Below are 24,533 nucleotides of genomic sequence, written 5' to 3'. Positions count from 1 at the left end.
ATTCATCTCCCACAGCTGCACTCTTATGTAATCAATTACCAATTACTGCAAAGTAAAACGTAATTAGACTATAATCCTCAGAAAACGCCGTCTGTGGGAATCGAACCCACGACCACATGGTTAAAAGCCATGCGCTCTACCAGCTGAGCTAAGACGGCTTGTTTGTTTAGTATGGGAAAATATACAACTGACTTCTAACTCGCCAAAGGCTATAGCTGGGCAATAGACTGCAGGTCTCCAGCTGAAAGCTGAACAATGGCGGACGAAATCTCACAATCTTCAATTCCCGCCGAACACCAATCCGAAATGTCAGAACCTCCTCCGACTCTCTCCGAAATATCGGAAAATACCGAAACCCCTCCGGAATCAAAATTCGAATCAGAAAGCATGCGCAAAACTAAACCTGGATTAAAGCGTCTCATCCTGACTCTCTCTGTCCTAGTCTCATTCCTTATCGGTTTCCCATTCTTATGGAAGTCAGTTGAAATCTACCGGTCACCATTACCATTCAGCGAAATGGAAACACTTTCAAAAGAAATCGAATCAAATCCTTTACAATTTCCGTTTCATTTCCAAGCTATTTTCATTACTTCAAACCCTAGTATGTCTCCACATTACTTACAACTCTCAATTACATCTCAAATTACCAAACTAACCTCAAAAAGACCTCCTCATTGCGGTGCTTGTAGTGGTAATAATAATTTCACTCTCTCCGTTAGGGTTTGCGATCAATCACATACTGATAATCATAGTCAATCTAGCTTATGTGGCGCAATTACTGCTGCTGATTTAGATTTTGGTGGTCATGATGATGAGCGTGTTGATGAGGCTTTGGGGAGTGTTTTGAGTAATGGTAAAGTGTTTAGTGTTGTGGTGGTGGATAGGGATGATGGTGAAGTGGAGGGAGTGAAGGTGGTTGTAGGGAAGTATAGGCACGCATGGATTGTAGGGAGGGATTTAGAAATTGAGGAAATGGTGGAGAAAGTAGTGGAGATATTCGTCAATGTGTTTGGTAATGGAGGTAAAGAGGAAGGATTGATTCATCAAGAGTTCATGCCTGTTGGTTCTGATGGAAGGATTGTGCTTTCTTTCAATTTGCTTAATGCCAATCCCCGCGATTGGATTTATGATTGGTAATCAAAATTATTGTCGTTTTCTTTTTTGTTAGGGATCACTGCGTTTAATTAATTAGTGTTATGTTTGTTTCTCAGGGCTGTTGATTTAGGAACTAGTAAATAATAATGGATGAATCAAGAGTAGAGTAGGTATCTTAAAAGAACTAATAGAGGGAAACATTTGGTTTTACTTGTACTAAACATTAATTTGTTTCATAAGCAGCTTTTTAAGGTTAATTGTCTTTGATCATATTATGTTTCAAGTTTTAAATTAAGGTGATAGGATAAGACATATACTTGAGTTTATGAAACTTGTCTTCTCATAATGTTTGTGCATTCCGTTTATCTTGCAAACCTTTGTATTTGCAGGGACTTTCAGAGAATAGATGAGACTTTGTTGGCCCCTGTGATTGAAGCATTGGGGCCTATAGCAAATATAAGTGTGGAAAGCCAGGTAATGAAATCAAAACTTCATTCTTTTGCAAATACTTGTTTCTATTCACATTTTTGGCTCTTGGCCATTTGTGTTTTTGTCCTTGACCGATTTGTTTTATTTTATTTTATTTTCTTTTGTTAATTTTTCTTCGTTTGGATAGGTTCTGTACTATACACCGAAGTCCTCTTTTTCTTCCTGGGATGAAAAGCTAAGCAGCTATATCTTTGGCGCGAATGATCTTCCATTCCTTGTAAGTTATTTTCTTGACTGCACTTTGATAAATAATCAGACAAGTAAATGACTATGACCATTTCATTTATCTTTAATCTTGAAATTTCCTGGTGTAAGCTCTTGGATACATGGATTTGTCTTTTTTTACTGGACTACTCAACATCTAGAATGAGAGAGTTCTCAATTTTTTCTCACACGTGTCTTCGAATTATCTGATTAGGTGAACTCAAATGAATGGCACTTGGATACTTCTATTGCAGCTGGTGGGCGATCAAAGATACTGCAATTTGTGGTGTATATTCTTTTACTTGATTTTGTTTTATTCTCTCAAATGACAGTTTTGTCTTACTTAAATAGTATGGTTATCAGATTTCACATTACCTCCCATGTAATGGTGATGTAAACACCTTGACACATGCGCCTTTCATTCGCTTGCATGTGTTTTCATTAGAAAATGTTTAGTATCTTTGAGACCAAACTTTGGTTTAAGCGCTACACTGTTTGTTATTGCCTAGAAATTTCTGCTTCCATCATATAGTTGCTGAGTCTTCCTGCAAATCTGCTTTCCTCATTGAAAGGAGAAATCTGTCTCACTGAAATATCTTTATGTCAATGTTCTCTCTCCATTCCAGGTATGTACCATCTGCTGATGAATGTCCCCTTCTTCTAAAGCTCCCAAATGGGCAAATTTCTGCAACAAATGGTTTCATCTCTCCAGTTAGTTATCTTATCTTCTTTAGCTCCAGACTCATTGATTGCCAATTCATCTTCTTGTGAAATCATTTTGTCATGATGTTACTGATTCTAATGAGTTGCCACAGATGTGGGGAGGTGTTATGGTGTGGAATTCCCCAAGCTGTTTAAAAGATTCAGAAAGTGAGCTTCCTGGGAGGCATGTAATATCTACTCAGGTCAGATGTTTAATCCTAGAGTGACCAAGCTGGCTTTATTTCTTATAAATGTCGTCATTTTCATTCAAGATAGAATAAGCATATCATATGCTGGTTCCCTTGTTATTTAGGCTGGCTTATGTTTCTCAAGTTTCATGTATGCATTTTCTGAACAGGATCTTCAGAAGGTTTTTGAAGTTTTCATGGGGCAATTCCGGCAACTTTTTGGTCTTACGTCCAACAGTATTTATGCTGGTGCATATGGCAGTTACAATCTCTTAGCTAGTGAAAGAGGCTTCACAGAATGGTGAGAAAAGTAGTTGTTTTACACAAATCTAATTAAGGGTTTGGTAGTTTTTCTATGACAGCCTGGCTTTTTATTTACCAATGAAGTTCATTAACAAAAATGGTCTACCATGTTACAAGCCAAAACTTGCAATTGCAGTCCAACTTTTCAATGGGAGAAAAGAAATAAATCGGTTTTTTCAGAGAGTGCATTGCATTTTATAACCATTACCTATATTTGGTTTGGAAAAATACAAAAGGCTCTGTAATTTTACATGATTTTAACACTCAGTCCCTCACTTCTTAGAAGTGAATATGGTCCTTGAATTTTAAAATGACTCGCACTTTACTCCTGTTAAAATATTGTACCAAAGTCCTAAAATTTTCATATGGGACAACTGTTATTCCTAAGGTAATATACATTGTATATTATACTCCAAATTAGGGACTAATAGGCTGCTTTATTTAAAAAGTGAATTGAGTGAAGTACTTGTGTTTATAGCTCAAAATCTATATAGACCAAAGTATACATTTTTGCAAAATTCTGTGTTTTTTTTCTTTTTGTTCTTGTCAACTTCTATGGCTTGTACAATCTTTCAACTTTAATATTTTTATTTTGACTTCAAGATCTTAATTCTTAAAGCCAAAAATAATGTAGTGCAATGAGCATATTTCTTACTGCTCATCATTCTTATGCAGGGAATTGGATTTCTTGTCACGGCAACATACTTGTTTTAATCTTCACTCAAGTGCTACAACCCTTAGATCTCTGTCTAAATTGGTAAGTTGGGAAACCATTTAAAGAGCCACCCTAATATTTTTAAATCATTATCAGAATCTAATAAAATTCTTACTGCAGGTTCAGTCTTTACCAAGGATGATTATTACGGATGAGATAGGAAAGCAGGTCCTATATCTATAGCATATTCTTTTTAATGTCGTAGGCAGTGATATAACATGCATTTTCAGGATCTTAATTGGAGTTACTATTCTAGTTTTTGATATATTGATATGCCGAATGTGTAAATTCCATGACCTCTTTAAACAGGTAATGTTCTCTCTTCAATCAGCAGAGTTAGCTCAAATCAATGTCTCCCTTGGAGTTTATGATGCTTCCGCTGGTATGTTTCTAACACTGTCTAAAGTTAGCCCAAATCCAGTTCAAAAAGTTTGAATTATATACTATCTAGGAAGGTAAACTAGTCAAAATCTTTTCTTGTCAGTCTCCTCAAGGAATGCGAGATCTTTGGCAGAGGATGCCTTTTTCCATCCATCAATTATGTCTGTCAGCTACTACTCATTTGAACATTGTTTTGCAGTCTACTCGGTAAATTTCATAACTATATCATTATTATTTGTATGATAAGAATTCCTGAAAATGTGTATATAGAATGGTTCCAAATATATTTAGCTTTGATATTAGATGTTTTAACATTTTTTTGCAACTATTTTCCATTTGACATGTATGAAATTGTCTTGTTCAGGAAATTCATGTTAATAGTATTTTGCTTCTGCCAATTTCCTGAAACTTTGGAGATAAAAATATGCTAATGAGGTTCTTAACAGTGATTGTCAAGTACAGCATATGTTGTAGCTATGTATAATACAACAGGTAACCATTCTCATGTAATCTTTAATTGTGTTTGGACAGCCTTTCTTTCTTCCAGTTTCAATGCATATCCTCCTCGCTGCATTAAGAGAATTGAGGAGATACAAGAAAGAAAATGCCAAGTACTTGTTATGGAAGGCTAAAGCAGAGGCAGCACCATAGTTGTTTCCTGTAACATAATTGGTTTGACATGAAGAAGGCTCCCATACTGGAAGACATGCTTGAAGACTGGGAGAATAGTGTTGGCAGCCAGGGAACTGCATTTTCTAAATACGGTTTCTAATTTTTGCTAGCTTGTATCATCCTTTGATGTCTCCTAAAGTACAATGAAATTTCTTGGGATTGATGAGTGGCTGGTTAATACAAGTTTAGAATTCGATAAAGCAAAAACAAAAAAAGTCTTTGAATTGGCAAATTTAAAACTTCTGAACAACAAAAGTTTCAGTCAAGAGCTGAAACGTCCAAGTGGCAAATCATTTTTATTTTTTTTGTTTTGTTGCTGTAGGTAATGGAAAATCAAAAGTGTGTTAATGATTAAATAACACATGCCAAGCCACAAAAGAATACGGAAAAGGAGAGTGAAGTACACGCTTCTGACTTGTAATTGCGACATCTTTACAGGAAACTCACAGCCATTCTCAGATGACTTGGCGCAATTTATTTATTCGAAGCTTAATGCAGCCTCATAAAACAAGATAGATATAATATTGCGGATTTGCATTTGAATAGAAAAAACCCCACTTCTCTAAACTTCTTAGGGGACACCCAGAAATCATGCAACTTAGCTAGCATGCAGAAAATATTGAATTTATGCAGGTCAAGCTATCAGACTTCTAATACATTTCAAAACCCATCTTTTTTTCCTTCAATGACACCCCCATTGCTCAACCTAATCATTACCAAGTTGTGCTATTTCATCACCTAACTAACATAGTTCATCAGAAATACCTTAAAAGTATCCAAAAACAACTGAATTGAACGAAATGATAATTTCATTAATCTGAAGTTCCAACAATTGGCCGACAAAACAAAAAACAGAGAAAAAAGAAAGGACCTACATTTGGTGCAAGCTAATATTCATACCAGTTTGACATCTATAATGAGCCAGTTAAGCCACCTTCAGAGGGGGAAGGCAATTTTTTACATCCAGGCATATATCAAGCAAAAGGCAGCCCTAACAATTCGACTGTCAACCCATAGAACATGCAGGTGCCACTTTCCTCAATGCTAGCCTTTGGATTCCAATGCTAAGAGTATCTTCTTTCTTGGGCCCTGAAATCACCAAAAGCTACTCAGTTGTGGAAGATCCAAGAAGGAGAACATAAACCTGAAGTTTCGAACCATGATTCATGTCCTAAAATATGCAGAGTCATGGATGAAAACAATCTAGAAGGTATTTATCGATATCGCGGAAAAAATCGATTCATCAGAATATAGTTGTTGTCTAACATGAGTTATTTTCAATTTCTAGCTTTCTGGATATAAAAATGGATCGGAAATTAATAAATTATATAGATCATTGGACTACGACAAGTTACTTCTCCAGAGTGCAAGAAAGCAGGTGAGCAGAAAAATTAGGGGCAACATATTGTAACATGAAGATCAGGTATGCAAGCAAGAAACAGCATAATATTATTTTCATATTTACTTAGCACAGTTACTTGATGACAAACAAATCTTCAAAGTTTTAAACTCACTAATAAATTCTTTTAACCGTTAACTATCCTTAGCGGGACAAAAAGACTTGATCGGTTTTGAAAAAGCAATGTGAGCAGTAGCACATAGCACCAGTGGCCAATGGTTAAAGGCCTGTTTACTGCACGATGCTAGTTGCTAGCATTTTCATTTCATTCAATCCGAAAAGGAATTTCAGTTTCATGGATTGAGATTTCAGATTGGCCATCCCATGTTGCAAGTTGAATAGGAACTGCAGTTTTTAGGCATACTCTAGGTTAAGGATTTTGAGTTGTGACCCACAACGCTCAATACTTATTAAAAAACCAATATGCGTTAAAATAAGTCTAATCAGTTGACAAAAAATTGATTTCTGACATAGAAGTTGGATATGGATCCTTAGAGGGTAAAAAAGCAGAATTTCAATATTTCCTTGGAGTATATCTAGAAAGGAAGGATTCGCAATCCTTCATCAACAAAAAGAAAACAACAATATTGCTACATGAAAATGCAGCATAAAAAATATGCATGTCTGAGTGAAAGCTCAAGTTTACCATTGGTATTCCTAAAACTTTGAGGTCCTCATCGCTCATGTGTACAAGAGCTGTCATATCAACCTGTAGAGCGCCCAAACAAAAGAGAGAAGTTCAGACTATGAGCATGTCCAACAAATTACACATATTAGCAGCAGGCAAATAAAGCACAGAATTTACTTACTTCTTCAACTTGAAACGTAATCAGATATTTCTCGAGGCCTAGTGACTGCAGAAAACCTTCCAATGAAGTATCACCCTGCACCAGGCATGTAGCACTTAGAAATAGCAAAAACAAGCTGCAAATGAGTCCATTACCACACATTTATGTGTGCATTTAAGTGCCAATATTATAGCAATTTTACTGTATGCGCTCTTTGCCAAAATTTACAGCACCCATTGTAACTGAAATACAAAACTTAAAGCCCACAATTCATCTAACATATAATATTTTTTTTAATGATCCTTTTTAAACCAATAAAAGATGCATGCCTAAGGTAGCTTCTCATGTATAAATCAGGAAATGAAATTAGATGTATGCCTTTTGCTGAGATTTTCTTCTAGAAGCCATTGCAGCAACTTTTTTAATCTCTGGTTCAGGAACTTCGACTGCAGCACTTCTCCTAGCCGGTTTAGCAGCCTCCAATTTTCTTTTAGGTGGGTCAACATTCAGTGGTTGTGAATTCATAGTCCCAGATAGCTTCTCACGTAAATCCCGCATGCCTGAAACTGTCCCCTTTATGCTTTGAGATGCTTGTGGATGACTTTTCTTTTGAAGCTTCAGACGAAGATCTTGACCGCTGACTTTGCGATCTTGACAAGGCATCAACAAAAAGTCAGAACAACAACAACAACAGCAAATATAGTTGATTGATTTGAATCCAACAACAGCAGCAATATTTAGGTGCCTGTGAGTTTATCAGTCAATGCATACTTGATAGTCGTGGTTCATTATTCTCATAGAGATCATGTTCCCACTTATCATCTTGCCTCTGCCTGCAAAACATACAGAATCATCTTGGTAATTGAGTTTCAACCACAATAAAAGCAAGAGCATAAACAGTATCAAACAAGCAATCTAGAGGGCAGTTATGCTAGAGGGGTGCCATGATATATAGGAAACAAAAAAGCCACACTCTGATTCTCCTTGTTCACATAAGTCTAAGCAAGCAAGAATTCAATTATTTCAACTAATAAAAAAAGGGCATTTTGAAAGAAATGAAATCATATAATAAATTGACATGATTTTGCAAAAATTCATTTCTTGCATAGGGTTTATTCCAAGCAAGCCCAATGTGTTCTTCTACTCTTCAAGCCTCTTAACAAATTCAAAATCGCAAATAAGAATTACAAAAGGGTTTCACCAATTCAGTAGAACCTAACAATGAGAAAAATAAAACTGAGGATAAATTAGAATGTAAAACATGCGTTAGCTAATAATATTCAGGTAAAATTAGAAACTTAATTAGCATTTTTTATCTGTAGTAGAATCACCTAACAATGTGAACAATGAGAATCCAGATGAAGCGAAATCACAGTAAAAATAAAGAAATTTCGAGGAGAATCGAAAAAAAAAAAAACCTTTTGCCGGTGAATTGACGGCGTCGAGAAGAGTCGTCGACAGAATTGCCATTGAGACGATCTTTTATAGACCTTTTTGCTGCAGCCTCGACTCGATCAGCATACATCTTTTAATTAATATGAAATTCGTTAAACCCTAACCCTAAAAAATTTGGAAGCCAAGTTAGAACGTTGCAGGAATTAATTAACAAAAGCCCTAATTAAACTTATTTATAAAAAAATTTGTTGGCTTTTGTGATTTTGAAATCGAGAGTGGAGAAAATGTTAGCAGAATAGTAATTTGATACTGTCCTGCGACGTGAAGTGTAAGTGGTGATGTATTGACGGTCCTGATCGAGTTTTTCTAATATCTTTTTTCTTTAGGTTGATATTTTTAAAGGCAAAAACTATAATTTGCTCCCTGAACTTTATCACTTTTGCAGTTGAGCCCCTCGACTGAATTCATATGTTATTGCACCTTTTCTTTTGTTTTATTCACTTAAACAAATATGTTATTGAAACCTCAACTCAATCTATTAAAGTTTTTATTATCATTTTTATATGGAATCTTCAACTAAGGGTGGAACTCATCTGACTCGCTATTTAATACAAATTAACCTAAAAACTTTGCTGCTAGTGTTATTAAGTTGCTAAACTATGGGATGGTGCTTTTAACTTTTTTATTTTATAGAATATTTTTTATATATAAATATATACACAAATTATTTATGCTAAATTTTTTTGCCTGGTCTCGGTATATATTTTTATTTATATACTAAATTAATAAATTATTGGTATATATTTAATAATTTTAAATAATCAATCGTTTTATATTTATTGTGGTGTATATATTTGGTCTAGATAAGAATCTTCTCTAATCGTAATTAATATAATAAATTATAATTTTATAATTTATAAAATAATCTCAATTTAAAATGAATCCAATATTTAACAAAAATAAAAAACAAGAAAATTGTTAAATTATTGTGTATAATTTTGTTATTTTCTCATCCTTATTATCATTTATTTATGAAACTAAGAATAAGTAAATTTTATGATTCTTTTTATTCAATTAAAATTTAAACAGAAAAGGAATTAATAGCATCAGTTTATGCAATTCAAGAATTCAATAGCACATAGTATTACTTGAAATGTTTAATAGGTAAGTAATAAAGTTTAAAGACAAGCTGTACATTTTTTAAATTTATATTTTATTAAATTTTAACTTATTGTATAATTACCATTACTTTTTTTTTTTTTTTGGATTACTTCTAAAGTTTGATTTTGTGAGTATATTTTAACTTAAAAATAAAATTTTATTTATATATATTGGCATAAATGTGGTGTTCACTTTTTTTTGTAATTGCTGTCAATCTCTTTTACTTTATAAATATTGGTAATAATGTAAGACTTTCATTAAAAAAATTAATCCAAATGTCACTAGTTGTTTTAATATCTCTTACCACATTACCAATTAGCAAAATTTTTGGATTAAGGTCCACTCATATAATTCAATTTTGAATATAATAAATTATGTTTATATAATTTTGAGTATTAAATATAAAATCAATGACTAAAACTAATTATCTAATTATTAACTACTTACTTTCTAAAAATTTTAATTCAAATATTTAATAAAAATTAATTTAGTCATTTAATTTAAATTTAAGAACTTAGATAAGTTCACTAACATAGCTTATTATGTCTAAGTTAAACATCAGAATTTTATATATGCTAGCTCACCCTATATATTAATAACTTGAGTTATTACAAAGGTCGGAGCTATTAAAGTATATTAATCCATGGACGGTCTTCATTTATCTTCATTAATTTTATTTTTAAGAAACTCAACTCAATTCTAAAAGCCATAAGTATTACCCTCATTTTTAAAGAAGCTTTGATTTTAACAAATGCTTCGGTTATATTATGATGTACGTTTGTTTCTTTAAAACCACTAAAGAAACGTCATGCATTAGAAAAAGGAAAATTGTATGTATAAATAATGGTAGAGGTCAAGCCCAAAGATAATTTCATTCACTTCCATTTTCAAGAAATTTAGTTATCAATACTTGCGTTCAATTGGTTCACAATTTTCTCCAGAAAAAGCAGAAAGAATTAATGGAGGACTTGAAGCTAGTTGAGAAAGTTGTGATTACACCAGAGAACCCAACAGATAGAAGACGCATTTTTCTATCAAACATAGACTTATCTCTCGTTGTATATCAAGAATCTGTGTCTTTCTTTGATCCTCCATTGAGCAAATTGAGCTTCTCTGAATCTTGCAACAATTTATGCTCTGCATTAGGTAAGTTGCTAGTGCCTTATGACTTCTTTGCAGGAAGGCTTGTGCCAGCGCTAGAAGATAAAGATCGCTTCGAGATCGACTGTAATGGTGCTGGTGCTGTTGTAGCTGCTGCGAAAACGAGCTCTACTTTGAGTCAACTTGGGGAGCTTTTGGCGCCCAAAGAGGAGTTCAGGCAGTTGGTTGCTTTCTTGCAAGATGAGAGTGAACAAGTGGAGCTGCAAGACAAGCCTCTTCTGCACTTGCAGGTTTAATCTTCTATAGCAGTTGCTTTTAGAAAATTACTGTTTCCACGATCTCGATTTTGGTCATTTTTAATATCATTTGTGATTTTGACAATTATGTTGTAACAGTTAACACATTTTGGATGTGGAAGCCTCGCACTAGCCTCTCGATATAACCATTGTGTCTTGGACGGGATTGCAGTCCGTGAGTTTGAGAAAAATTTAGCTGCCTTAACTCGTGGAGATGAAATTGTAATGTTGCCGAATCCTGACAGAACAATCTTCAAAGCCAGGAACCCACCAAGAATCAATCACCCACACTACGAATACTCAACTGGATGCAGGACAGACAGCTTATTCACAGTCTGCGGCACTAGTGGAATCAATGTCAACAACTGCTTACCACAGAACAAGACTCGTTTGATCTTCATTTCTCCAAAAAGAATTGCCAGCTTAAAGAAAGCAGCTCTCCAGGATGGAAAACTGAAAAGATGCAGCAGTTTTCAAGTTGTTGCTGCGAAGATATGGAAGGCAAGGAGTATTGCAATGAAAATGCAGGATGACGTAAACAGCATGATGCTATTTCCAGTTGATGCACGAAAGATAGTTGCGCCACAAGCCCCAAATGGATTTGCAGGCAATGCATTAGTTCCTGGTTTTTCCCGAGCAAGTGTGAAGGAACTTAAGGATGGAGAGGACTCAGTATTAGTAAAGAAAGTGCAAGAAGGGATCGAAAGATTGGATGATGAGTATGTAAGATCAGGGATAGATTGGCTAGAGGTTCATAGAGGAGTACCATGCAGGGAAAATAGCTTCTCATTGGTGGCATGGTTTCGATTGGGATTAGAAGAAGATGTTTTTTCTTGGGGAAAAATCAAATGTGCTACACCAATTCTGATAAAACCTGGTTTGGTCATTCTTTTGCCAGGGCCTGAAGGGGAGGGAGGCCTTAATGTTTGCCTGGAATTGCCTGACGATCAAATGGATGAGTTTTGTAGATTATTGATGGGGTAATGGGGTTTGTTTTATGTTTAATGACACAAAATATAGACATAGTATAAATGAGTTTTGCTGATTGTCACAATAGATGCTGGTTGATAGCAGAAAAGGACTAGAGGATAGTACTTTCGACTTTCAGACAGAAAAGAACTTTTTTAGATTTTTTTTCTTTATTTTTTGGTGAGCTTAGAGTTAGGAACTGAGTGGAGATTTCTGTTACTGCTGAAAATGTTCATGGTTGGATACTTAACAAATCAAAGTGAAACATTTACTCCTCAATTTTTTTCCAACATTCACTTCAATACCCTTTTTTCTTTTTTCTTTTTCTTTTCTTTGCTCCCTTTTCAATCGCTGTAAACTATGACGTTCTAACTACTGGGCTCAGGTCTTTGCACTCTGTAGGTTCTGATTTAGACAGTCTACACTGCGACAATGAGGTCCAGTTCAGGTATTTCGCTCTTTGATCCCATGAATTTTTCTTTTCATTGAAAGAAAAAATGTCAGCTACTTTGCTGTAAAAGCCATTATATAGTTACTTTCATGATTCATGATAAGCTATTTTACAGGACAGGTGATAGTTTTCCTTTTTCTTTAATATGAAACAGTGAAAAAGTATAAGACTTGATATTCTAAAATCATTCGTTCGGAATATTAGCATTTGATTCTCTGGACTCAGACATTATTCAAAATACTATTAGGAGGATCAAATTCTAATCATAAAAAAGAAGAAGGGTATTTCCCCTTACTAACTAAACTAATCCTTTCGGACTAGAAATCTCTTTAGGAGATGCAATTCATGCCTAAATCCAGAGAAATTATTACATGCTCATGATCCACCACGTCATCAAAAGATTCATCGAATGGAATAATGACATTTAATGTCATTTTTATATGTGAGCTTTATCTCTAAGATTAACAAGACATTAATTTTTAGAAATAATGTTGATATAGAAAAATAAAATAAAATGTCATTATTTTATTTGATGGGTCATTTTAATAACACGTGGTGGATAATTTCATATGATTCTCAAATAGAATAGATTACAGTTTAGCTCAACCTATGTGAATAAGTATTGGGTTTAATCTACTTAATTTCACAAGTTTATCTTTGTTGTAGAACATACTCATGCGTTAAATTTCATGTATATATCTTGTCAGATTCAGTCTGCAGGACACTATTTTTTCAGATAGACTCCTGTACTACTTTCAGCCTGTGAATAAATGAAACATTTTGGAAATGCATTGATTATGAGAATATAAAGTTTCTGAAATTAAAAAACGATCATAATGAATAAACAGCAATATCTTTTGCAAATATTACAACAATATGCATAATCACTCCCTAATGGATGATTTGTTAAGTGACTTAATCTTCTAGCAAGTCTGTGAAATGCATCAGAAAGATTTGAACACTCAGGTTTAGGTAGCCAAGCACCTAAAACATGATTTTCAATACTTATTTTAAGAAGTTTAAACTGAAGAGTCAACTTTAAACTTCAATGCTTCAATCAATAAGGATACTATCACTCCTTTAGTTTCCACCATAGATTAGGATGTTTAGCCCACCCTAGCTCAGAGTTGATTCTTATGCAATGCTCTATGTATCAAAGGTTTACATTCTAAACCAAATTTGGGGTCTATAAATGAGATTAGAAAATGAATTCCGAGACTAGTGCAGTGAGAGATCTAATACCTATTTCCTTTCTGGGTATTCGGCGTTGACATTGAACGTCGTTGAAGCTTTTCCAAGGTGAAAGGACAAAACGGGGGTGAAGCTAATTGAAAGACTTGTTATTGTACCAGAGAAGCCTACAAAATGGAGACGCGTGTTCTTGTCAAGCATTGATCTCACTCTTCTTGTAAACCAAGAATCAGTCTCCTTTCTTAATCCTCCAGTGAATAATATTAGCTTTTCTGAAATTTGTAACAACGTGTGCATTAGTCGTGTGCTAGTACCATGTGACTTTGATGCGGGCCGGCTAATGGCAGCGCTGGAAGAGAAGGAACGGTTAGAGATAGACTGTAATAATAAAAGAAGCTGTTTGTCTGTTGCTCGACAAGGATGAAGAACAAACGGAACTCCAAGACAAGCACCATTTAAACATACAGGTAAATTTCATATCATACACGACTCTGACTATATTTTAATTTTAAATAAATCACATTATTCAAGTAGTCTGATGTGCTTCTGTTTCCAGGGATTGAAATTTATTTCAATTCAAATGGATAACAAAGAAGAGGATGTTTCTTCTGTTAGACACTAATCAGCAGTAGAGTCGACCTGTTTCCCAACGTATCAAAATGATTAACCTCCAGATGTTCGGTTTCGACAGTTCACAACAATTTATGCTAATTCAACTGCTCAATTCTGAATATAATGTCTTCGTTATGACAGTAAACGCAGTTCAGATGTGGAAGCTTAGCAATGGGCATAAGATACAATCACTGTCTCATGGATGGCATCAATGTATATACTTAATCGAAATGGAAAACATCACTAGATGGTTTTGTCTGTTGCCTTCAACTGCCTGATACCGAAATGGAAGACTTCACTAGATGAATGGTGGAATGATGAGGTAGATATGTCTGAAATAAATTCTCCGAATGAGAGCAAAAATAATGCATAATAAGATATTCTCTGCAAGATTGTAAAATCAAATTGAGTTCCTGTAAAATAGAAGTTGGATAAGTTCAAGAACGTAAACAAAAAAAAAATCAAAAAATGAGAAGTGCAAGGAAAATTAAGAAACTCGATTTGCAAAATAAGAGTTCTTATGTAGAGTTTTCCTTGATTTTTATTTTTTTTTCTTTGTAGAACCAAGTTTCGTCTACCACATCATTACATAGAGAAATTCAACAACTACTACAAAAGAATATCTGATTAACTTTAACAAGACAAATTCCATATTACTCTGGAACTAGCACAAGCTGTTCTATCATAACAAGAGCTTTAACCAAAGTGAAGAAACTAAACAAAATGTTGCCATCAACTTGATTAACTTCAGCATTCCCAGCTGCAAATGGAAAGTATAGCAACTTGATTATGATTTTCCGAAGCTTTTCTATCATAACAGAAGTTTTTACCACCGCCAAACCGGATATGCAATTTATGTATCTACCTAGCAACAACAAATGTAGAAAGGGAATGTAAAGAGATCAATTAGCTGGAAAAGTATGAAAACAAGTAATACACATTCACTTGCTAAATCTTTGTGCAACATAGTAGCCCTTTACAACAACAGGTCCAGAGAACAGCCTGCAAATCCACTACTTTAGCAAACAATTTAAATATTGTCTTTTGATTTCATATTTCATTGGCTTGTAATTGCGGCATGAGAAATATCATGGGTTCTGCTCAGCCTTTGTGGCGTAGAGAGCAAAATGATATTATGATTATCAGCTTCAGTCGGTAATAGAAAATGATACCAGACCATTTTCTTTTCCTGCACATGTTAGAGCTATATGGCTAACTGACTGGTGTTGGCAATCCAAGCATTCACCATCTTTCTGCTTGTGAAGAAACAGAACATGCATTAACAGTGAGAAATAAAACATTCTGAAACTCGAACTGATCATAAAGAATCAACATGTAGCAATTGCTTTCCAAATTCTTCAATACAATTTACACACAAGTCCTAAAGGCTGACTTTTAAATGCTTTACTCTTCTTACAAAGTTTGAAAATGCATTTAAAGAAAAAAAAGAAACAAAAGAAAAAACCCTGAACACTTGTCGTAGATACGTTCTCTTCATCACTAGGCATTTGGTCCAGCTCTGACCACCGTTTATTCTCTGGTTTAGGCAGCCTAACACCGAAACCTGACTCTCCAAACTTTTCTCTAGAAGTTTATACTGAAGGTTGGGGCTAAAACTTTAAGGCTTCAATAAATAAGGATTTTATGACACTGATTAATTTCCAATATAGATTAGGATGCTTAAACCACCCATTGATTCTTTTATAATGCTCTCTCTATCAGTTCTTTGCATCCTGAACTGAGTTTACGTCTATAAATGAGCAAAGAAATTAAAGTTCAACACTGCAGTGAAACATCAAACACCAACTCCCTTCCTTTCTAGTGTGACATTGACATATAGCATAGTTGAAGCTTTTCCAAGGTGGAAAGATGGAGGTGAAGCTAATTGAAAAACTCATCATTGCATCAGAGAAATCCACAGAGCAAAGGCACATTTTCTTATCAAAGTTGGACCTCAGTGTTATGTTATATCTAGAATCTGTCTCCTTTGTTGATCCTCCTGCGAATAATATTAGCTTTTCTCAAATTTGTAATAATATGTGCGAAGCACTTAGTCGTTTGTTAGTTCCTTATGACTTTGTTGCAGGGCGGCTTGTGCCAGCAATAGATGCGAAAGAACGATTCGAAATTGACTGTAATGGTGCAGGTGTTGTCTTTGCTGCAGCCAGAACTGAGGCCAGTTTGAGCGAACTTGGTCAGCTTTTGAAACCCAAACCAGAGTACAAGAAGCTGCTTTGTTTCTTGCATGACAATGACAAAGAGAAAATGGAACTAAAAAACAAGCCCCTTCTCCATATACAGGTTATATTCGGCCAATTTGAAACCATCAGATATTCATTTTATATTCTTCAAGTAGTATAGATATACGTTTGTTGCTGGGTATTAAACTACAGTTTGCGTTCTGTTAAAGTTAATTGACAGTAATCAACTATTAGATGTTTGTAGATAACTGTTTATTGGAAACCAACTGCTAAATCTGTCTAACTTGTTTGTGTTGTGACAGTTGACGCAGTTTGCATGTGGAAGCCTAGCAGTAGGTATAAGATACAATCATGCTATCATGGACGGAACTGCATTCAGTGAGTTCAAGACAAATTGGGCTGCCTTTAGTCGTGGTGATGGCCTTGTCATAGAGCCAAAACCTGATCGAACAATTTTCAGAGGAAGGGATCCACCAATAATCAATCACTTGCACCAAGAGTACTCAACATCCTGTAACAACAACTTCCTCACTGCTTGGGACACAGAAGGCATCGATCACAAAGATACTCCATCACAAGGTCAAACTCACATAATCTATCTGTCCCGACAATACCTTGCCAGCTTAAAGAAGGCAGCCCTCGAGGATGGAAGAATGAAGAACTGCACCACTTTTCAAGTTGTAGCCGCAAAAATGTGGAAGGCCTGGAGCATTGCAGTGAAGATGAAAGATGATATTACTAGCACATTATTGTTTCCAACAAATATTCGAAATATTATCAGGCCTAAAGCCCCAAATGGCTTTGCTGGCAATGCAGTACTCACCTGCTTTGCTCAAGCAAGAATAAATGAGCTTAAGGAGAAGGATGACTCTTACCTTGTGACTAAAGTGCAAGAAGGGATATACAGAGTGGATGATGATTATGTGAGGTCTGTGATAGATTGGTTAACAGTTCACTGTGGAGGGTTGCCTTGCATGGAAAATAGCTTGAGACTGGTGCCATGGTGGAGGTTGAGGCTAGAGGAAGATGTGTTTGCGTGTGGAAAACTTAAATGCACCACACCGATTGTTGTCAAACCAGGTTTTGCATTTCTGTTGCCAGACCTGCAAGGTGAGGGAGGTATTAATGTTTGCTTAGAACTTCCTGATGCTGAAATGGAGGAGTTCAGCAGACTAATGATGGAATGGTGAGATAGATATGAATTTACAGTTTCATTATGTAATTTGTTAGCTTTGCCAAATAAATCTCTCTGAATGAGAGCAAAAAATCAGACAGTTAAAAGAGAGCAAATTTTATCAGTTCATGATAAAATATAGTACTGTCAGAAATAATTTTAGGGGACACATTTCTGGCCTGCATTGATGATGGGAAATTCTTCATATTGTAGAACTTAATTGGTAAGAGAATCAATATTCATAATTATGTATGTTGTCAGGAGTCACATTATTTCTGCCTGTATTCTAATCTTTGTTTAAATTGTGCAAAGAGCTGGCAAGTTAACATAAGCTTAGCAGATTATTGATATACAGTACTAATTGTCTCCCAAGATTATCTCCCAAGATAAGGTAATAATTGCATAGCAACGAATGTAGAAAGATAAAATAAAGAGACCAATTGGTTGGCAATTTAGAAATGATACTAAACACTCATTTCCCAAAGCTTTGTACAACATGATAGCCTTATACAACAACAGGGAACCCGATAGGAGAATATGGAACTCTGAAAGATGAATGGCTACATTATCTTCTCCTTTGTTCATCATTCCATTTAACACCAGATATTTCTCCCAATTTGCAGAATCAAATTATTGATCCTAATATAGAACCAATTGTCTCTTATCCATGAGAGAGAAGACCAAAGAAGGGATTCGTAATTGCAGACCTTATTTCGGATCCTGCTGAGTTTAATACTGCCATGTCGACCTTGTCACGAGGAAGAAACAAGAATTTGCCGCCTTCAATTCTCTCAAACCCACACAGTTCAAGAAACTCAATACCTCCTTTCAATCTTCCAACTGTATCCTGTTAGCACATGATTGTAAACCTTTTCAGTATACACTTGCAAATAATAGAACTCAGGTTTAGAAACAGCTTTCAAGTCCACTAATCTAGCACGCTATCTGGATGTGTAAAATTTCCATCATTTAAGATGCACATAAAAATTTTCCAAATTTTAAACCATTCATCAGAATGAGACTTGAAAGAAATGATAGCTGTTTGAATTCTCCAGCTGTTGATTGGAACATTCCTTCACTTCACTGCTCAAAAGGCAGATGAATATGCCAATTTCACAAATGACAGGGACACACAGCTTTTTGCTATTTGAATTACTATTCTTATTATCAAAATACGTTCACCTAATCAACTATATTTTTATACGTCTGTATGTCATTGATGACCTACAAGAGTCAAATTTATTACGAACCAATTTATATGTTGGCATCAGATGGACAAATTAAATTTTAATGGAGAAAAGCACTTAGTACATATAATTAGCTGCTAAAGCCAGGAAAATGGATTTTTCAACAAAATCTGAAAAGTTCCTACCTGGAATCGCGGATTTTTTATACGGATCTTCCTGAATTTTTCCACATCAGGATTCTTTGCGACATTACCCACATAAATCAGAAGAGTTTGAAAGGCTCTATTAACTGCAGCATCATCATCCTGCACCCCAAAAAAAAATGTTAAAAGAAAGGAAGACATTAATCCCTAGTCCAAAATGGGTAACTGGAAATATTGTCTTCTAAACTTTATAACAACCAGAATGCTATTTTAAAGAGAAGTCAAAAACCTTGTAATTACGCCTAATAGACCTTAAACATTCTCTAAATTGCTCTGACTCCGTAGTAGAAAGAAAAATCTTCTGCAACTTGCATGGAATTCATCAAAAGCCAATTATCATCAAGTTCTGTCTGTAATACGATAGATGACTTCTCTTATACGTACTAATAAAAGAAACAAAAACCTTTTTCTCCTGCAGAACATGTGTGGAAGGATTTTGAGTCGAATGGCTAACCGATGGTGGCAATCCAAGCATCCGTCTTCTTTCTGCCTGTTAAGAAATGAAATGAAATGAAGAAAGATTTCTGAAATTGATAAGGATCATAATGACTCAATAGCAATGGCATTCCAAAATCTTTAATACAATTTACATCACTGGTTTAAGAGTATGCACGTTAAATGCTTATGTATCTTCAAAATGCACTATAAAAGGAAAAAGATTTGAATGATTATGGTAAAAATCTTCTCCTTAGTAGACATTTAGTCTACCATATGCCGGAACGTTGATTGCATTGCTTAACTTTTTTCTCAAAAGCTAAATACTTCTACAAGCAATTGCTTAGTGACAATGCTCTCTTGTATTCAAGTCCAGATAACAGAAATATTGTGCTAAGTGCTCCAGTATTAATTTCTTTTTCTATTTCTGGTTTAATTTCTTTTCAGTGTTTGGCAGGAAGTAATCACAAACAAGGGATGCTGTCGATGTTGGGAGCAGGAAAAAGAAACATAGAAATGGTAAACACCTTATCAGCTTCTAGTTTCTGACGAATTCTGTCCCTTGCCCTTTTCTCTTCCTCTTTATCTGCCTTCCTTGAGGCTAAATAACTGGAAAGGTTTTCAGAGCTCAAAATGGAAAAACATTTCATGTATTAAGAAAAAGTGAAAAGAATGCCATAAAATCAAGTGCCAGAATATACCGTTTTCTTTCACTATCCTCTGCAATTCTCTTAGCCTCTAGGATTTCCTTACCTGCTCGAATTCTTTCCTATAAAACAATTTTAGAAACCAGCTTACACGAACTGAACACAAATAGGCGAACTAGCTTGTTATTTTTGGTCACAAGTACGAAAGATATATGCCAGAAAACTTGTTTTCTTTTTTTCATTTTCTGCATAAACTGTTTTTAACACATAATTACAAGCGTCAACTTGCTCTATTGGTGACAATAGAGGAAGATGATATTCTGTTCTTTTCTCTTTACATTTTTCAAGCTACAAAAGCAGAAAACAACTAAAGAAATTTTAACGACAAAAATGGAGCATGATTTAGAGAAGGAAATAAAAAACCAACAACCAAAATGCACACACCTTCTCCCTCTCCCTTTCCAATTTCTTTTCTTCTTCTTCATTCGTTTTTTGGATTTGATCCCTGAAAGTAATTAAGAATGAAAGAAAGAAATTAGCGTCAAAAATTTGAGGATTCAAATCAGAAAGAACTAAGTAAATAGTTACTAAGAAACTGTATTTCATAATTGATAGCAAGAAGAGGACTTTTATCATATCGAAATTGTAAGGAGCAAACCTTAATGCTTGCAATATATTCTGCAATTCGTCAGTAGTTGGAGATGGTTGAGGAGATTCAATATCAATGTTCACTGCTATCTGCTTTAAATTCAAAATATATATGACAGGCTTTTTCCCATTTTCTGATAAAAAAATTCCCACAAAGGGAGACCTCCAACAATGTGTCTAACCCATTATACTGTTTAACAAAAGAAATAATTTCCACAAATGATTTTCGAAATTATTCTTTTATTAAACACTAAAACGGGCAAAAGCTCCCAAAACCAATGACTTACAATTGTAAGTATTGCCATCAGTGTGTAAAAAAAGAAAAAAAAAAAAAAGCAGCATCAAGATGTGATCACAAAAAGAAAAACATACAAAAGGGTTTAAGAAAAGAGAAGCATACCAAGGGCATTTGATCAATGTCTGGGTCATTCTCATGATCAATTATCCAATTTATGGCAGCCTCAATACTAGCATTACCTGAAAACCAATAATTTTTTTTTATGTTCATAAAATTATGAAAGTCAGTTGAGATTACTAATACAAAAGTTAAAATTAAGACCACAACCACCAACACACACACACCCACCCCACCCCCCAAAATTTCTTTAGAGGATATAATAAACCTGATCACCTGAATGGTGAAGTGCACGCGCTGCTCGGGCAAGTGGAAATCCCATATCTTCAAGCTCTCCAAGTAAATGCCTGTTTACTTCCATTACATCCATTTCTGTAATAAAAGAACAAATATGCAATCGGAATAGAGAAAATGCAAGGATTTATTCAATTCCATCTGTACTAAGACAAATAACATTAAACGAAGTGATACCCTCCTGTTGTTGTTGTTGTTGCTGCTGCTGCTGCTGCTGTTGGGACTGCATTATTGGATTGGAGAATAATGGAAAATTGAGAGAGGTTGAAAGATGAGGCGAAACTGAAAAGAGAAAATAGGAATAAATATAAAAGAGAGAAATGGGGCAGTTGCAGGAAGATAAGAGAAGCCCTGGAATGTACGCCATTCCATTTTTTGGAGATTCTAGCGATGGAAAGTGCTACCTCTCTTTTGTTCTTTCATTTTATACCTTCTGCCGCCTTCTCTCTCACGGAAAGAACTTACAATCCTTTTCCCGCCTAATTGCCAAATTTCTTTTCTTTTCTTAGATTTTGGCCAGGAATCATTTAAGGATACCCATACTCGATTCCCATTATATATATATATATATATATAATTACTATTTGAGTTAGTCCAGAATCTAAATAGAATTATTTCTATATAATCAAACTTCATAAAAATCTGTTTAACATATAGTTGTTAAATAAACTTTATAAATGTATTTAAATAAGTAATGGATACCATAGCGGTTAAATACCTTTCTATATAAATATTAAAATAATTAAATAATTATTTATTTATAAATTTATTTATAATAATTAAATTCTAAAATATATTAATAAAAATTAGTAAAAATAAAAAGTTATAAAATTTAAATCATGTAGTCTTCAATAAAATTTTATATTTTATTTCATATATATATTATATATATATGTTATTTGAATAAGTATTAAATAATGAATTCGGATACTTTATATTTATATCCATTTAAATAACTGAGTTCAATAACATGTATCCAAAAGTTCAAATCGGAACCTTGCATATGTATTAAAATTTAATTTTAATTTTATTTATAATTACTCGTACATATTTTATTAGAACTCGGTCGAATTGAATATTTAAAAATATCAGCCCCATTATTATCCCTAATTTTAGCTTATATTTAATCTTGCTCTTCTTTCACTTATTATTTATTTATTACATTTCAAATTTCAAATTTTATCGTACTTAAGTTATAGGCTTAAATGTAAAAACTTATTATTTTGGGTAAATAAAAGATTAAAGAAAAAATAAGTAAATTTGTAAGAAATATATTTTAGAGGTGAACTAGTTAAAGTATCATTTACCGATATAAGCGGTCGGATTGCATATTAAACTGGTCTAATAAAACTGATACAATTAATTTATTATATTTTAAAATGATAATTACAATAAATTAATTATAAATTATTAACTTTTAATAATATCTAATAAACTTCACACACTAAAATTTAGATAATAAAATAATAAATACAAAATATGAAATTATAAACACTAAATTTTAAAAAATTATTTTCTTGAGTATAAATTTTAATAATTTTAAATACAAGTTAGTTTAAGATTTAGTGATATAATTAATATTTTATTATTTTTAATATTTTTTATAAATATATATATAAAAAGCCTAGTTGAACCATTTTGTTCAGTTTAACCTCATTTCAATTTCGAACTGCAAATTCGTTTTTTTTTTTTTTTTTTTTTGTCAAATGGGATCGAAATAAACACAAATTTCTGATTAAATTGGTTGATTTGATCTGAATTTTAAAACATTGGATAAAATATTTTTTATTTTATTAATCAAATTCAATCTTATGACACATGTAATCTAAATCTACTAAATTAATAGAGGAAAATACGGTTTTAAAATCATAAAAGAAATATTTTTGAAAAATGTTAAGAATATATTATGATCAATAATATATAATTATTTTTTCTGTATCTCTTTTCAAAAATATATAATTTTTTTAATCTTCTTAGATTTATAATTTTTTGATTTTATTTTATTAAAAATAACAGAAAAATATAAAAAACAAAATTCTATATTTGAATAAGATTTAGAAAAATCATATTTTTAATATTAAAACACAAAATAAATAAAAAAGACCCATAAATTTAACAAAGAAAACAATTATTTTCGGTTTAGAATTGAACTCTGTCTTTGACCAATTATGGATTCAAGACAAAAAAGAAAAAGAAAAAAAGCGTAGATCTCATGATTCCACGTCTCCTTTTCTTTTCTTTTTTTCTTTCAACTTTCTTTTATTCTTTTTCTTCTTTTTGTCTATTTTCATTATTAATACTTTTCTCTTTAATTTTTGTTATATTATAAATTATTGTTATTCTATTTTAATTTTATATTTCTAATTATTACATGTTTGTTACTATAAAATTAGATTTACTTTTTAAGAATACTAGTATTTCTTAAGAAAAATAATATAATATAATTAAATATTTATATTTATAAAATCTATTAGCGGTTTAATTTTTCTATATAAGTATAAAATCTAATTATAATTTAGTATATATTTATATTTAAAGGTATATTACATCTTATTTTTAAAATTTAAATTCTAAAAATAATGAAGAGATATTAAAATTAATAATTTTATATTTATAATTATAGGTTACGAATATAGATTTATCATAAGTAAAAAATAATAAGTTTATAAATTATAAATTATAAATTTTCTATACATATACCTAATGTTTATATATTTTAAAAATTTATCAAAATACTACAGGTTCATAAATTAAAAATAAATTTTTTTATAAATTACAAATTATTATCTCAGTAAGATACGCATGGGAAATCATAAATTATTGCTTAAAAATTTATAAATTAAAAGATAAATTCATATGTTAACTGATGAATTCACAATTTATGAATAATAAACCTATATCGTATATTGATAAATTTATAAATAATACTTAATGATTTTATTTTCTATAACTTATGTTTAAAGAACTCACAAGTTATTTTATCTTATATGAACCCATATGACAATGAAAATTTAATGTATATAAAAAATGAAGTTGCTATGATATCATTGAAGTCATGTAAAATACACAAATCGATCCTCTATTTTTTAATAATATATTATAATTTATTTAAGATTTATTTTTATATATTTTTCATAACATATTTTGTTAATCAAAGTATAATAATTCTTAATATTTTAAAATTATCCTCAAAATATATAACTGTTTTCCTCTTATTTATGATACAATATACTAACAGGTTCTTAAATTTTAAAATTATAATTAATTTTTTATTTTT

The 24,533-nt window shown here is 32.8% G+C and overlaps 5 protein-coding genes and 1 non-coding gene across 7 annotated transcripts; 3 read left to right on the top strand and 3 right to left on the bottom strand.

Annotated features, from left to right (window-relative positions):
• Positions 1-85: 85 nt before the first annotated feature.
• Positions 86-158, bottom strand: TRNAK-UUU. Its single transcript has one exon. It is a non-coding gene; the product is annotated as a tRNA-Lys (tRNA).
• Positions 91-4,915, top strand: LOC8262793 (GPI transamidase component PIG-S). The gene is made up of 12 exons (XM_002521024.4): positions 91-1,133; positions 1,485-1,569; positions 1,712-1,801; positions 2,003-2,076; positions 2,415-2,499; positions 2,604-2,693; positions 2,849-2,979; positions 3,657-3,738; positions 3,817-3,864; positions 4,006-4,078; positions 4,181-4,284; positions 4,609-4,915. The coding sequence occupies exons 1-12, from the start codon at positions 256-258 to the stop codon at positions 4,726-4,728; spliced, it is 1,860 nt and encodes a 619-aa protein (XP_002521070.1). The 5' UTR covers positions 91-255; the 3' UTR covers positions 4,729-4,915.
• A 625-nt stretch (positions 4,916-5,540) lies between these two features.
• Positions 5,541-8,690, bottom strand: LOC8264931 (ankyrin repeat and SAM domain-containing protein 6). The gene is made up of 6 exons (XM_015720454.3): positions 8,355-8,690; positions 7,708-7,769; positions 7,315-7,586; positions 6,958-7,032; positions 6,795-6,857; positions 5,541-5,838 (listed from the first exon to the last, which is right to left on the bottom strand). The coding sequence occupies exons 1-6, from the start codon at positions 8,459-8,461 to the stop codon at positions 5,794-5,796; spliced, it is 624 nt and encodes a 207-aa protein (XP_015575940.1). The 5' UTR covers positions 8,462-8,690; the 3' UTR covers positions 5,541-5,793.
• Positions 8,691-10,447: 1,757 nt separating this feature from the next.
• On the top strand, positions 10,448-12,428 carry LOC8264932 (hydroxycinnamoyltransferase-like). Its single transcript, XM_048377222.1, has 2 exons — positions 10,448-10,883; positions 10,989-12,428. Exons 1-2 carry the CDS (start codon positions 10,452-10,454, stop codon positions 11,871-11,873), a joined length of 1,317 nt encoding a protein of 438 aa, XP_048233179.1. The 5' UTR covers positions 10,448-10,451; the 3' UTR covers positions 11,874-12,428.
• Positions 12,429-15,841: 3,413 nt separating this feature from the next.
• On the top strand, positions 15,842-17,735 carry LOC107261412 (hydroxycinnamoyltransferase-like). The gene is made up of 2 exons (XM_048376315.1): positions 15,842-16,413; positions 16,616-17,735. The coding sequence occupies exons 1-2, from the start codon at positions 15,982-15,984 to the stop codon at positions 17,501-17,503; spliced, it is 1,320 nt and encodes a 439-aa protein (XP_048232272.1). The 5' UTR covers positions 15,842-15,981; the 3' UTR covers positions 17,504-17,735.
• Positions 17,736-17,946: 211 nt separating this feature from the next.
• LOC8264933 (UBX domain-containing protein 1) lies at positions 17,947-21,649 on the bottom strand. Of its 2 annotated transcripts, none has more exons than XM_048376316.1 (11): positions 21,434-21,649; positions 21,239-21,334; positions 21,008-21,084; positions 20,618-20,700; positions 20,404-20,464; positions 20,014-20,081; positions 19,840-19,921; positions 19,281-19,367; positions 19,107-19,184; positions 18,860-18,979; positions 17,947-18,334 (listed from the first exon to the last, which is right to left on the bottom strand). In XM_048376316.1, the coding sequence occupies exons 1-11, from the start codon at positions 21,621-21,623 to the stop codon at positions 18,149-18,151; spliced, it is 1,128 nt and encodes a 375-aa protein (XP_048232273.1). In that variant the 5' UTR covers positions 21,624-21,649; the 3' UTR covers positions 17,947-18,148. The 2 variants fall into 2 exon arrangements, with proteins under 2 accessions (XP_048232273.1, XP_048232274.1); XM_048376317.1 differs by having other exon boundaries at positions 20,618-20,697.
• Positions 21,650-24,533: the final 2,884 nt, after the last annotated feature.

This window comes from Ricinus communis, chromosome 7 (genome assembly GCF_019578655.1).
Source record: "Ricinus communis isolate WT05 ecotype wild-type chromosome 7, ASM1957865v1, whole genome shotgun sequence".
Classification (NCBI taxonomy): domain Eukaryota; kingdom Viridiplantae; phylum Streptophyta; class Magnoliopsida; order Malpighiales; family Euphorbiaceae; genus Ricinus; species Ricinus communis.
The sequence above is the reverse complement of the archived record's forward strand: the minus strand, read 5'-3'. Positions and strand labels throughout refer to the sequence as shown.